The following is a 15,977-nucleotide window of genomic DNA, read 5'->3' as shown; positions in this document are numbered from 1 at the left end:
TGGTTGGACTCAGCACTGATCTGGATACTCTGCAGCATTGATTATGACAAAATGATTACTAACATTGAGTATCTATTTTATACAAGAGCAAAGAATTACCAAAACATACACATAACATGGGAACGTAGCAACCAGACAGGTGCACATTGGCAGATGTCACTAGTGTTTCTTTGTTTAACAGAGAACAATCAGTTGCCGGGCAACAAAATGAACAAAACAGCCCTTTACCTGGATACACAGGACGGACTTAATGGCACTGTTGTGTTCGCTGACAAAATCTTTTTTTTCTGCCATCTTTGATAGCTTGTATGAATTTATTATGGATAAAAAGATATGATGTGAAAAGTGTACCTAGAACATGAGTGATTGTAGAATCGAGGCATTATATATAATATATATATAAAATTTTTATGGTCAAGAGAGGGTTATGTCCCGAAAGATCAGTACAAGAGGTACTGACGTTGCTGTCGTCTCACCGGCAGTGGCCAATGTTGGAAAGCCATGTCAGCAGCATCATAAAAGAAACATGAACCAGGTATGGTGCTTACAACTGATAAGCTTTCTTCACAGTGTTTGCCTCTACTACTCCAAAACCTGGAGCGCTACTCCACACACCTACAACACTTTCTATAAACTCAATTCCCTCACATTATCCCTCAGCCTTTCACCTTCTAACTTCAAATCATGCCCCCTCGTTCTTGTACTCAACTTCTACAAAGTAGCATTAGTATGTTTCTTCCTGTCCAACCCAGTATCCTAATGGCTTACCAACTCTAAGTCAAGATATAGACTGATCAACTGGCAAACTGGCCAACTGGCACACTGGGGAAATGCCCATGCGCACCTGGTCTGCCGCCATATCTGGTGCCGTAATACGCAGCCATGGGATAGATATGCCTGCCGGGACAGTACATAAGCATAGAAAGATAATGAGTGGCCTGTCATATACATCTGTCGGCCACATCATTAGGCGTCTATCGGCAAACGCTGCATCTAAATCTGCATACTGGCTTTGGATTTTTGTCCCGTAAATGAATTAATTTAACTTTGTCCACCCTAACCTTTAGGTCCCAAACAGTAGTCCTTTCCTTTAGTTTCCTTAATTCATTTGACTCATCCCACCCGGCATGTCCACCCATCTTTGTGTCATCTGCAAACAGATATACCTTCCCTTTGAGTGTTTTAAAAAAATCAAATACCATACAGTATGAAATTACAAAGTATCCTTTGTTATTCAGTAATATGAGAGAATTGGTACTGCAAAGTACTTTACATACACAATAGTAATGAAAGTGATAATAGTAAGATGTCGTAGTCAGTTTCCCCATTATGGTAAATCAGACCCATCATGTAAAGCATTTCTCAGCGGTCTGGCACTCAAAGGATTAACCGGCTGACGCGGGTCTATACAAAAACACAAACATTACCATCTGCATCTCTGAATGGATCTTTTTTTATTTACACTTGGCAGACACTTGCCAATTTTTACGCACATAAAAAGAAGAAGAGACAGAATACGGTTTATTTTGATCCGTCTTATTGTTTGATCGTTCTTTCTCCACCCAGCTCACGTTTACCCATTATACAGAGACATGGAACTGGTTTTTAAGAGAAAAATACTTCTGGCGCACCGGAGACAGCCCGGAAACATAAAAAAATAAGGAATGGAACAATAATTAATTAATAATTAATCACAAATTCACAAATCAGTCCTTTTAACACCAATAGAGTATAGAGTAAAGTGGACACCAAACACGTGACATGCTTAAATGGACACTATCATTAAAAAGTCTTCAATGTTTTTTAATGTTATCTATCATTGAAAGGAACAGCCGACTAATCGTTGGACTCATGTCTGCTAAGTCTTTCCCGTGCATTCTATTTACAAAGAACTGGACAGAACAAAGACTGGACGGGTCTCGGCATAGGAAGGGGACTTCTGCGGAGAGATTCCTGGTTAGAACCGGCTTCCTATTCTTTCAATGTAGATAAGAAAATTGAAGAGATTGTCTTAGCAGAGATCTAATCAATGTTTCCGTGGGGAGGCATGAAATAGACTACATAGACAGAAATACAAAACGAGACAAGAGTCCCTTTAAGCGAGGGCTGGCAATGGCAGCATGTCGATACTTCTTGAACTTTTGTCCTGTAAGCTATAGAAGTCAGCACATGGACCGAGAAAGAGTATTGTGGTTTTCTGTGTTCTCCTTCTGTCTCTTCCGTATTCCTCTTAACACAGCTGAGCAGATTAAAAATAAGTTCTCACACTATCGGGCTGTTTTATTTTTTTCCAAGGTACTTCCTCTTTAAGGCTTCTCAGAATGCATTATTCTGACTTATTTTGCCCACTTTGATGCCATCAACTCATCAGTGACCACCTCATCGTTTCCCCAATCATCGACTCCCTCAGCAACGGTGCTTTTTTTTACCATCACAACTCGAATGACTTGAAACTGACAAAATTCTAATGTTATCACAACTAATTCGAGAATCGCAAACCACTTTACTACTCAACACAAACAAAACCATCCTAGAGAATTCTGTCATGTGTGATGTTTGAGATAACGGAATAAGAACAAAACGATTGGGGTTTTAATTTTTCCGGGTGTCTGTTATTTAAACAAGATATGGTTGGTCATCAGTTAAAGACTTTTACTTGAATTTTAATTGACAAATGTAAATAGCACCTTTTAGAGAGTCAACGCATTTTCCCAACGAGGGACTTGTGCGAAACCCGGAAGTTTGCCTGCTGCTATCCTAATTACTATTCCCGGTACTCGACAACTTATATTTATGGTGAATATTATCATGCTGGGTCCAGTGGCATATTCTGGCCTAGGCCTACAAAACTGGGGAGCCCCTTTCTGTGGCCCCTTTCTGTGGCCGGTTACAAGGAGGATCTCTCTAACCGGCCAATTTATGCTATGGAGGCTGTGGCAGCATTAAAAGGCGCCAGCGGTCCGTGTCTTAAAGGTGCTGCAAGGCTTTTGATATGTTCAAGATGCCGACCGCGGAGGGGGCGGCTGGGGGTTCTGCCCTAGGTCAGGGCTATAGCAACCCCAAAGGTAAATACTTCCCCGGCTGGGTCATGAACCAGTCTCCCCAATGCCATTTACTGTATTAGCAGATTTTCTGTATAAGGTCATTTAAAAGTGATTACAGCTTCATTACATGGGATTTGTGGCAGTATCTTCTGCTGTTCTTATGTTAATGTTTTGTTACTTTTATATAAAAAAAATGAAAAATAAGGACCAATACCTGAGTGCTGAATTCATAAGTAGCCCTTCTATGTTTAAGAATAAGTCGGTCTGACGGATATAATAATCTGTATAGACAAATAATAATGGAATAAGGATGATCCTTCGTGTAATTTATTATAGATAGATATATATTAAAATATGTAATATATAAGTTAACCTGGGTGCAGTCATCTAAACTTCCTGAGGGCCAGCATGGTTATTCCTCCCTTGAAGCCATCGTCAGAAGTTGGTTAGTTGGGTCGTTGGATGTAATGGAGGAGTGAGGAGTGCAGAAGTAAGTTTAGGACAAGAAATTATCAGTTTTTGCCATGTTTTGCCATCAAACCCTACTTCCCGTAAACCAAAACTCCAAAACAATTACACTGATTAAATTGAAAAACACAAGATATTGGTAGCTTTCATGAATTACTTTAACGGTTCTAAAAGTTGTGTAGGTGACACTCGAAGAAAACTGAAGCATACTATAATATATGACGGTTCATAAGATTCTGGACCGTCATCATGAAGATGATACACAAGGACTGTACTGAAGAAGAGGAGAACATCAAGGGGACTTGCAAGGTGAAGATACTTAGTAGTCAGTTTAAAAGTCAAGGGAAACGGGACGCAGACAGCTAGACCTGCGCAGGCTGACAGCAAAATAAAAGTGATAAATAATACGTCTACATTTCTAAATATTGTCTCTGCGTTTAGGTTTAAATTATGCTGAAGATATTCAACCTTTTAGCCGATAACTATGCAAATGAGTACCAAGGAAGGACTTTATCAAGACAAGCGACAGAGATGTAGTGAAATGAATGCCACCACTTACACTACGGGTTCTTGCCATCTTAACGAAAACTTTAGAAGGCAACAAATATCCCCATTTGATCCGCCGAAGACGTGGGGCTCTGTTTAACTTGCTGTGTTTTTTTGGCAGATCCTTTTGAATGTTTGCAAATCGGAAAATGCACTCTCGGCTAGCAAGTTTCTTAAAATCGTATCCAAGCGTTATGAGGAAAGATGTTTTTGCCAACAGATTATGTTACTTATTAGGAGTGGGGAAGCAGGCGTCACGCTTTCCCTCAGGCCGGTGGTCTCTGCATTGCGAGAATGCAGAGCAATGGGTTATGACATCATAGATGCAGAGACCACAAATGTGAGGCGCAGTAAGCAGCGGCAGAGTGGGGGCTTCCTAACTGCGGGGCCTGCAGTAAGCCCCCTTGCCCAGCCCAAAAGCAGCCCTGAACGGTGAGGTGAACATGGAGCTCTGCTTCTTTGGTGGATCAACAGACGTCATGTGGCCTCAGCCTAAAGGCGGATGTGCCAGATCTAACTGAACACAGCGGTTACTAGAAGAATACACTGCCATACAGCACAAAGAATTTTATTTGGGTGGGGGCACTTTTCTCCCAAGAGACTTCTAGCCGTGGTCTCCAATTCCAAAATACTCCACACGGCTGGATGTTTTAATAATTAACGGTTAGTCTGTGTTAAAAGAGAATTTATTCCATAGACTAATTTAGTCCAGGTCTAATCCTTTCTTTCTTGATATATCTCTATTTCTGGTTCGCTCTCTGCATGGTCTGAAGAATACAGGGGGGTTTAGGTTTTCACATTTCAGGTGTGCCGACTACCCCACCTCCTGGTAAACACTTATTACTTCCACCTGATTAAAGGTGCAGTTCCTCCAATGCTCACCGAAACTCTGTAACGTGGTAAGGCACTATATGGTGTAAAAGAACTGTCATCGCTGGCAATCAGTTATAAATGCTCTCCAGCAACTAAGTGCGGGAAACCAGACTACCTATAGTCAACTTACAGAGTGGAGACACAAATAACAAAGGTTAATAAGGTCTGTAAAATCCAAAGACCTGAAGATACCTAGCACTGCATGGGCTGAAGGAGCCAACATTAAAATACATAAAATACGTTACACCCCTGCCATGTAGTGGGGGTTTGGTCAAAAGCCCACTTTTCTTTCCAATGTAATATCTTAAAAGTTGAGTCCTATGGATTTGCCGCATAGCAACACGAATATAAATAAGTAGCCGTTCTACCCGCATATCCCATATATTCCTGCACTATTAGGGGTATATGTGGAAAAACGGCACTATTAAAAAATAACTCTGCTGCGTACCACACGCTACCAACGCTATTCTGAAAGTTCAGACCTTTTAAATGCTAATCGGCAGTGATGTATAATGGCCTAGGTAGCTCCTGGGCCGCATCACTAGGGGCTGATCAACCTGTCGGGCAACCGGCCCCTCAACGTGTACCACAGTTATAAAGGCCTGGTCAAGGATCTCCCTTAAAACCACCCCATTAACACCGTGGAGGTATTTTCTGACCTCAGTGCCATCTTCTCATCTAACCTCAACTAATGGGCTTCTCAAGTTGAACCGATGATGTCATATACCGGCACTCTGCAGAAGAGGACCCCATCGCCATGATAGGTCTGGGGCAGTTGAGGGCACTGCCCTGGGTCACTGCTATTATGTATCCTTATCAACAAACTTCTGAGCAAAATCCGACAATATTCCAAATCCATGATGTGCTGCTGGGTTCAGAACTCAGCACTGCCTGCAACTAACAAGGAGAGTAAATAGTATGCATTGTATCGGCTGAACTGCTCTAATATGTAACAATTTTTACAGCAAGCTGAGACAATTAACCGGCAGACGCGCTATTACTCATTCACTCAATGGATGACGTTCGTACATTATCGCATATTCAATATAGAGGAGCTGAATACATTAGCTGCAAGCTTCCAGATTTCAATATGAATGAATAACAGATTTGCCTTCTCGGGAAAAAAACAAAACACGTGGGTGAGAGAATCAATGAAAATATGCCAAAATATGACTAAACAAAGTATATTTTAATTTTTTAACCACAAATGAAACCTGCTGAGAAGTAGCTGTTTAGTCATCATTTTTTTATTTTTGGAGAAGAAATTGCAAAACCGGTGGATAACGGATAAGCGATGGGATATTTATTTAGCGATGGGATATTTATTTAGATTTTATTTGGAATACAAATTATTCTGGAAGAAAAAGTAAAGTGGAACATACATGTACGTAAAAAAATAAGGTGAACAAAAACAGGGGGTGATAAATAATTGTATATTAGTGGTGAAAAAACTTGGCGCAAATGGGGCATGTTTTTAACAGATGAATATTGGAGACAATCAGTGCATAATTCTCACTGTTCTTAAGTCCAGTTAGTAGACACTGTGGATCAGAACTGTCTATATGTTTGTTCCAATGTTACAGGAAACAGAGAGAAGTGGTAGATAAGCGGAACAGCCTCCCAGCAGAAGTGATAGAGGCTAAGGGAACTTCAACATGCATGTGATACGCATAAAACTATATTGATGAGACCAAAGTGGACTATTTAAAATCAGTTCATCCATTAGCCTGGAATAGGGGGCAAAACTGGGGAAACGGAGTCTTATTATAGCCATATGTGTTCAATATCTACATACATTTAAATCAAACCCATTAGATACAGGAACCACATGTTAAAGTATTACATCCAAACATAAAGGCTGCTCCTCAGACTGACCGCGTGACCCAAACAATCTATTTCTTCTATTTTATTTTATAAACCAAGCAATAAACGTTATTTCTCATTGGTCATAATTAGTGTTGATCATTAGGGCACCACACTAAGCTGAATATATACATACAATTATATCAATACCATTCACTTAATACATTCATAAATAGCAGTGTCAAAAATACATAAATGAATACATTATGGACCATTCATTAAAATGACACTATTTAGGCGCACTAAAGCAATCAACAATGGTGATTTGTGACTTGGGCTGGCATCCAATCACCGAATGATTCCCTATAACGGTGGCCATGCACTGTGTATAAATTATAAGATACAAAGCATGCATACTATCTAAAATATCAAAAATATCTGAATAACTGAAAACAGCAATACACGAGGGGTATAAAAATGTACGGGGTCGACATCATTCTGTCCTTGTGTACCTGATGTCCCTGTATATATAATTTTTGTCAATTGTCTTTTTTTGGGGGATCCTTTGCCGTTGAAAAGTGATATTGTGATATCGTCACATGAGTGGCAATCGGGATGACAATACGTGAAGAAGAGGGTCTTCTACTGGATGTTTACAGTAGGGCTGAAACAACTAATCGATAAAATCGATAATAATCGATAGTGAAAATCATCAACGATTTTCATTATCGATTAATCGAATCGATTTTTATCGATTCTAAAAAGAGGTTTTTTCAGAGCAAATGCTCTTAAAAACTCCTCTCCTTATATAATCCGACCTCAAACAGAGATCGGATTATAATACTAGAATCCAACGCTGCAGGGGACCTGGATTCCCCTCACTGTCGGCCGGTCTCTCACTTCCGTCTCTCTCCCCCTCCCATACACCCCTCTGACTCCTCCCCCTCCCATACATCACTCTGCCTCTCTCCCGACTCGTTACTGACTTCATAGAAGCCTCAGCGTAAGTGAAGGGCAGTAACGGAGGCTGGCTGTGCGCATCGCGCAGACCCCCACCGGCTGACAGAGAATCATCCTCTCTGTCAGCCGGTGGGGGTCTGCATCGCACAGACAGCCTCCGTTACTCACCTTCACTTACACTGAGGCTTCTATGAAGCTGCAGTGAAAGTTCCTGTCAGTAACGGAGCCGGGTAGAGAGGCAGAGCGGTGTATGGGAGGGGGGAGGAGTCAGAGGAGTGTATGGGAGCCACCCTCCCACACACCACTCTGGCTCCTCCCCCTCCCATACGCCACTCTGCCTCTCTACCCGGCTCCCTGGTGTCTTGTGAACCTCCGTTGCTGACAAGAGACAGAGTGGAGTATGGGAGGGGGAGGAGCCAAAGTGGTGTATGGGAGGGGAGGAGCCAGAGTGGTGTATTGGAGGGGAGGAGCCAGAGTGGTGTATGGGAGGGGGGAGGAGGCAGAGTGGATTATGGGAGGGGGAGGAGGCAAAGTGGTATATGGGAGGGAGAGGAGGCAAAGTGGTGTTTGGGAGGGGGGAGGAGCCAGAGTGGTGTATGGGAGGGGGAGGAGCCAGAGTGGTGTATGGGTGAGTTATAGTGGTGTATGGGGGGTATTATGAATTTCAGGGCATATAGGCGGTATAAGGCATATCGATATTAGGCATATCAGGGGGGGCATAAAACATATCTGGGGGTAAAAGGTATATCAGGGGGCTCAGTTGCATATCATTGGCATATAAGGAGTATAAGGCATATCAGGGGCACAGTGGAATCTGGCATATAAGAGGTATAAGGCATATATGGGGGCAGAGTGGCAAGCTCGGGGGCAGATGTGCATAACCGTCGGCGGTTTGGTAAATAAAATAAAAATTAAACAAGGCTTTCTTCTCATAGTTTTTATTAAATATGAAAACTAGTTACCATATGAATTAATATTTACTAATAACTTTGCATTAAAACTTAGTTTGAGAAACACAGTGTTTGGGTTCTTGTAGCTTTTATTATTATGTCAGTAAAATAAGAAGGTGAATAGAGAGAGGCCATTGCAATAAAGAGATGAAAGTGTAAATTGTACGTTTTTTATTACATTATTTTAAATTGAAAAAAAATTGCATTTTTTTTATCCGATTAATCGATTAATCGAAAAAATAATCGGCCAACTAATCGATTATTAAAATAATCGTTAGTTGCTGCCCTCGTTTACAGTCTATAATCGCAGCTGGCTCATAGGCACAAGGGCTAAAGTAACAAACTCAATAACCTTAAACACGCATGGGATTGGCATAAAGCCATCCTGCATCTAAGACAAGACCAAGGACTGATTACGATCAGAAAAAAACGCAAGGACGAGACGGGCCGAATAGTTCTATCTGATAAAAACCCAGTCAGATACTTCTGAACAACAACCCGAGTTACCTTTATTATTTATTTTCACTGAAATATTTTTTATTTTCTAAACATTCATGATGATGACAGCATAGGACAAATTAAAAAAAACACCTTTTTATCTGTCTTTTGTCTGAAACAAACTAACTTCATTATTTGGTGTTATGGATAAAAAATGTCAAATGAGTCAGTGTGCTTGGTTAACCCTTTTAGTATGTGGTCATGCACCCAGAAGGTGTCACAGCATGAGTAAGGTTACCGCGATAATCCTGATTTAAATGGTGATGATGATTTTATACCGGATATAAAGTCGGCGGTAATTTTTTTGATGCAGAATTAAATTCATAATATTTCAAAAATACAACCTTACATCATTTCAAATAATTAAAAGATTTACTGACAGACTGCAGATTAGCACATTAGGTCTGAAAACAAAGTAAATTGATTAATTTGGTGTCAGATGGATTGCACTGTTCATTAGGATAATTTACTTTTTAAAATGAGCTAAAATACTGAAGACGATTTTGATTAAGATAGCAACGATTATATGGCAACATATATAGTTTTTGGTTTGTGTTCCACACTTCCTTTGGTGCCTTAAGGGGCATAATTTCTGATATAGGGTCCCTACAAGACTCCTATAGATGGTATAGGGTCCCTAGAACACTCCTATAGAGAGTACAGAGTCCCTACAAGACTCCTATAGAGGGTATAGGGTCCCTACAAGACTCCTATAGAGGGGGGTCCAAACAAGATTTTTGGGATAATATAAAAAAACAACATGAACAATGTTTACTTCATTCACTATATCTTTATTTGATTCAAAATCTTTGGTAAATTTCTTAAACTGGGGGCTTGTCCTCCATGACCGGGATAACAACATCAACATTTTATGACTCTAATATTGAAGTTCTGTATTATTTGAAATATCCCTGGATCATTATATTTGCATTACGTGTATTGTATACATTGCCGACTGCTCCCAACTCATGTGATATCAAATAAAAGGCCTTTTAAAAGTAAATGCTCTAAATTGCCTTTGAAATCAGCTAATTCCTTAAACCTACAAAACACTCTGTCCTGTCCCAAGCTTGTGTTGAGTTCATATGAAGAATGGAGCTTTGTGGGTATATGTCGAGCTCACTTGCTGGAATGGCAAATACATGAAGTTTTGTTCTATTTAATATGAATTTAGTGGCCATTACTATATTCCATAGTTAACTCCCAAATGGATAACCCAAATTTACACCAACTGAACTCGATAAATAAAAGCTTATTCACATTACAGGGAGAGCAATGTACAAATATCATATTTATCTATTAATATATCATGAAAATCTTAATCATCACAAGTCTTCTCCATTAATTTGTTGTTGAGCAATTGATGAACCTGCCGGAGCCGCATGGTGAATTGAAGATAGACAAAGGCCATGACGCACACATGGTTTGTTTTCCTGATCTCTGTAAATATAGACCGGAAATTGTGACCCTGAAATCATTACTATTTGTTTAAAAGTTTTATATTCATTCCTGGATCTCCAACTAAATAAAAGTCATTGTTCCCCGTTTAGCACCTGGACCTGAAAGATCTTCACGTCCTAGCAAATCATCGCCTTAAAACATCCACACACCAAGCCATCAATTATGTGAACGTGGACCCAACTTCACTAAACTTTTTAGATTGTAAGCTCTTTTGAACAGAGCCCTTGTCACCTTTTTGTTTCTACAGATTCAAACGGTAATGTCAAGCACAGCTTGGTATGCCCTGTTTGCTATTGCACATCGCTGTGGAGTAAAACGTTGCTGTATAAATCAGTAGTAATAAGATCATCTCATGTTGCTGGGAGTAAACGGTGGATAATATATGCAGAAAATAAATAAGAAACATAATAAATCCGTTAATATATCAAACTGATCAAATACATACACAAGATCAATTAATGAAATCAAAGAGGACATCGCTCGGTGAATACACACAGGCTACGCTGTAAATAGCGCGGCGGAGGAGTGACTGTCAAGATATAATTATACGGGCAAAATGTTCCATAGGTGAGTAAAAGCCACAGACAGAGTCCTACCGGGGGAATTAGCTGCTCTTTCTGCCTCTGGGTAGAGGTACTGGGATTGGCGAGTCGTTTGTCTATATATACAATGGTTGTTGACAATGTGGGGAATTACTGATAACAGCCAATTATTTCACTACTGCCCAATGCATTGAGTGCCGCGGGTCAGTATCCGGAATATCCAGCTCTATCACATCACACGGGATAATCACTCAATGGGTTAATCGGTCGTGATCAGGCATGTGCATGGATTTAGCATCATACTACACTATGTGATTTCTATTCACTAATGAAGGCACGGAACGTGTTCAGTTCCGCGGCTGTTTCCAGAGCTATTTCTAAGCAGACTGCAAACTTAATGCTCTCTTTTTCTTCCCTTTTTTTACTATTTCCGCTTTATTTAATGTCTAGCTGTAATAAGAAGCGGACAGCATATGATTCTGTTCTGTAAATGTGTATTAGGATTTTTTTACTGCTTGTATAGGGAATATTCCAATTGAAATGTATTAATTAGGTTTTTACCGGAAAGATCATGTTTTATTTCGATAAAACATCCTATAAACAACTGGCTAAGGATGGAGGATTTAGTGGCTTTTTAAAGCTTTACAAATGTTGGTTTGGAAAGCAAAGTAAGATAAATTGCACTTCATTTCTTTATCCGCAGGCATAGAGGGGCAGGTCTGGGGGGCAGCAGTCTCCCTGCTACAAAACCCAGGGGCAGATTGCCCTCTCAGATCTCCCCCAACTGACCAACTAACGTTAAGGAGGCTCAGCACAGCCTCCATAGACTGCATCAAAGGGCACTGTGCCCCCTTCAGACACAGCGAGGCGGTATATGATGTCATATCCCGACGCGACGCATGCAGCGCCTTTTAATGCACTGTTGAGGGGCCGGTTGGGGCCGCTGCAAGGAAAATACACCACTGTGCTAACTCTTCTTCATGTGTCTGTACGCTCACTTCGGAGTACGACTTGCCAAAGAAATCACTATTGTTTGGCGCAAGCATTTAACCAAATCCAATGTTTCTAAGCAGAATACAGATAATGTCAAAGGTCACGTGATATTAGTAAATATCTTCTGATCTAAACGAAACCTGATTCTGTAGAAAGGAACTCAGAAACACACGGCAGCCATGTCCCGACGGCTGAGTTCCAATACTCATTATCAACTGAACCAGAGTGATCTTCATATAAAACAGGACAACTGCGTGATGCCCCTTCAATCCCTTTATAATACTTTATAATACTTTCCTGCTGGCTGTAAATTCGGCCACTAAAAAGCGGAAGCCCGAACCCAACAGCCGATGAGTGTCACCGACAGGCTAATAGAAGCTCGGCTGCGACGCGCTGTTTACCTTAATTATTTGTATTTGTTGTTGCCGTGTTCCCTGTCTCTGTTTGATCTAGAATAGAAAGGCTCAATGGTCGATCCATCAAATCTAACTTATTTAAGTAGATAATACAACAGGAATGAAAGCGCACAAACTTACTGGGAAAGGAAGGGTTAACTCCGTATGTAGACAGAATTTCAGCCTACATGGAAGGTATAGCCAACAAGAGATTCCTCTTACCAAGCGGAGACCTTGATGAAGGTATAGGCCAGGGTTGTCCAACCTGCGGCCCTCCAGCTGCTGCAGGACTACATCTCCCATAATGCTCTTTCAGTTAAGGGGCTGGCTGAGGAGTATGGGAGATGTAGTCCTGCAGCAACTGGAGGGCCGCAGGTTGGACACCCCTGGTATAGGCTGTCACCAAACAAGAAATCACAACGCCTCCCATGGGTATGAAAGAGAAACCCACCACTAACGGTGGCTTCTTTGAACTTCTAGGGTACGGCAGATAATTATTTACACACACATTATATACACACAGGAGGGATCTGATGCGTGTGTGCCGTAGTTCCAAGCTTCTAGAGAACACAGACACAGAGCTGGATCGCCATATCTGGCAAACAAAAGGTAATCTAGATATGTAACGTCCTTCTGGAGACTTTATCGTATCCGTTTCATCTACTTCTACCAAAAAATGTCTCACACCAATCCGGAAGCACCTGCAAACAGAATGTATGAACCACAACGTTCACGCAGTCCTACGGCTGTGAGGTCTACAGCGGAACCTGATGAAGTGCTGAGCATCTGAAACAAGTTGGAGCTGTATATCTGGAGACTAACGTAGACAACTGGAAGCAGGGCCCTCCTCACCTGTTGTCTCTGTTAGTCAATTTGTTATGTTACATGCTACTTGTTATGTCCTGTCTACCCATTGTGCAGTGCTACGGAATATGACGGCCCTATATAAACAATACATAATAGTAATTTGGAAGCATATGTATGTCTGCCTCCTCGTTTATTTATCTATTCTTATAAAATGGGCCACGTGGTGTACGCTACAGAGCGGAGGAATGAATAACAGAAGCTGCAGAATATATATGTGATGGAATGAGACTTTGCATGCCCTTTTTTCACAAGCTCCCTCTCCAGCTTAGACAATCTAATCATATCTTCATCCTGACCCGCTTCCTCTAATGCACGGCTGCTTACTAACCCGGAGGTTGGAGGAGGTGAGGGAATTACTACCTCTTAGACAGTGTCCTGGTCTGAACACCACAAGAAAATGGAGCCTTCGTATTGCTGCTACTCGCACCGCATCAACCTGGCCCTTGGGCTCCCTGCCACACAGGGTCTTCAAGATGGTTAATATCTCCCTCAGTGGGAACGGAGGGATATATTCACCGCACCGCCATTCCTAGCTTATTACTTAGACTTAAGTGAGCAGAGAGACAGATGGACAGAATAACAGCTTATGTTAAAACATAAAAAATGCAAACATCAACACTCATTACAATTACAGAACTGCATTTTGTTTAGCGTCAAAGAGCCTGCATTTGGTGTTAAACAGAAACAAAGGAATATTCAGCGGTCGGGACAACTTCAAACGGCGGTGAAAGAGAATATTCTGTGCAGATAGAGGTCTGGGGGGCAGATCGCCTTGTGTCCGGTGTTTTATGGAGTAAATTCCTGATGTTAAAGCTACGCTAGATCCCTGAGGTTCAGCACCCAGGCTGGAGAAGAGCTGCTGGACAGCTCTGTGGTGCTGAACTTAGCTCAGCTTCAGCCTCTGCTGCTCTATTCCCAGGATTTACCTCTACAGGAGACCTAGATAGTGTGGAGAGCTCACAACCATTTACTGTTAGCCAATAACGTATGATTGTTACCTAATTTGCTCTTTGGCTAATAATGGTATAGCAGAATACACTGTATCCATTCGGCTGTCCCCTGCTGTATCCTAACCTGGAGGGTTCAGCCAACACAGGGGAGGAGGAGGAGGAGGAGGTGGAGGGGAGGCTTGTACATGGAGGAAGATGGCAGCACTTATAACCCACCCAAAGCCTGTGTATAGTAGGCCGTAGGGCTATTGGGAGGAATACTGATGTTTGCTTAAAGCCAAGGTGGGGGGGTTGTGTTTCTATCAATCACTGCTTCCCAGAGAAGCTGTTTTATCGATCGATCTGGATGTCTGCGGAGCCCAAACCATTTAGAGAAAAAGCCCAGCACCTGTGAATGCAGCCATGTTGGATCCCATGCCCCGGCTATTACATGTGAAAGGGCTAACCCTTTAATAATATATATATATATATATATATATACTGATCATACATGTTCCCACTCACCCCATCATACCTCCTATGTAACTCTATGCAGAACACAATGATAAACATGCACACATTAACACGTTGTCTGCCAGAGCCCCTGCAGTATGAGCACATGTATAATACACATGTATGTATGTATATATATATATATATATATATATATAATGCTGTATATAATGCTGCACAGGCACAAAGGCAGGCGTTTGGCAATAATTAGCAGACTTATCTATGGCCCTGTGATAAGGCAACTGCAGACAACCCAACTGTTAGGGACTACAACTCCCATCACGCCCACATTAGCTGAGATGACAAAGGTTGTGACACTCTTTACTGATCAAGATGGTTCCCTTTAAAAGATTTCCTCTCCTGCGTTCGATCCGATCGAATGTTGAATGAAAAAAGAGCCAACATGCAATCGGTAACACCTGATGTACTTCCAAAGAGCCCCTTCCCGGGGCGGGGACAGAAGGAGACAGGAGAGGGCACACAAGATACGGGAGCAGCAGCCCAGCTCCGAGCACATGCTTACTTGAGTACGGACTGCTCCTTCTCCTCTTCCTTCTTCTGTCGCTCCATAACCGCGAGGATGATCTTCCGCTCCTCCTCGGTAAGGTGGCTGAGGTCCGGCATCTCTGGCAAGGCATCCTGTTTCTGAGCAGGAGGCAAAGGGCCGCCCCTGGGCCCGAGAGGAGCAGACATGTTGGTGAAAGAGCAACACACCGACTGCAAATACTGGGATCTCGGGCGATCTCGGTAACACATACAACATAAATGACACCGATCTGCCCTCAGATCCTGGCGGGGCTGCGGGCAACACAGAGGGGGCAGCGGGGTAAAAGCTCTTCACCGACGGGGCTCAGCATCCTATTAATGATTGAAGAAGAAATGGTCAATGCAAAGTATATCCACACGGCCAGCTGTTCCTGGAGGGACATCCCAGCTTGTGCTATTTGAAGTTACCCCTGTGGATTTTACCCCCCCCTCCCCCCTGTGCCCCACAGACGGTGGAAGGTGTCCCTGGCTGGTGAGATGAGGGGCTGGAGATCGGTGCCCGGTGACAGCAGCAGCAGCTGGAGGAGATGTATGGGGGAGGAGGAGGAGATGTATGTGGGAGGAGGCGGAGGAGAGGGCAGCGCTGCTT

General features: G+C 42.1%; 1 protein-coding gene across 22 annotated transcripts in view; it reads right to left on the bottom strand.

The window, feature by feature from the left end:
- LOC149305615 (regulating synaptic membrane exocytosis protein 2) overlaps window positions 1-15,535 on the bottom strand; it is a 271,086-nt gene extending 255,551 nt beyond the window's left edge. For all 22 annotated transcript variants that reach the window (XM_089477182.1, XM_089477194.1, XM_089477190.1 and 19 more), the window contains exon 1: window positions 15,366-15,535. In XM_089477182.1, coding sequence (XP_089333308.1) covers window positions 15,366-15,535 — 170 coding nt within the window. The remainder of the gene's footprint in view (window positions 1-15,365) is intronic.
- Between the last annotated feature and the right edge of the window lie 442 nt (window positions 15,536-15,977).

This window comes from Sceloporus occidentalis, unplaced genomic scaffold (assembly GCF_023333645.1).
Source record: "Sceloporus occidentalis isolate IW3139 unplaced genomic scaffold, rSceOcc1.0.p SCAF_11, whole genome shotgun sequence".
NCBI classification, from domain to species: Eukaryota; Metazoa; Chordata; class Lepidosauria; order Squamata; family Phrynosomatidae; genus Sceloporus; species Sceloporus occidentalis.
This window is presented reverse-complemented; position numbering and strand designations above follow the sequence as displayed.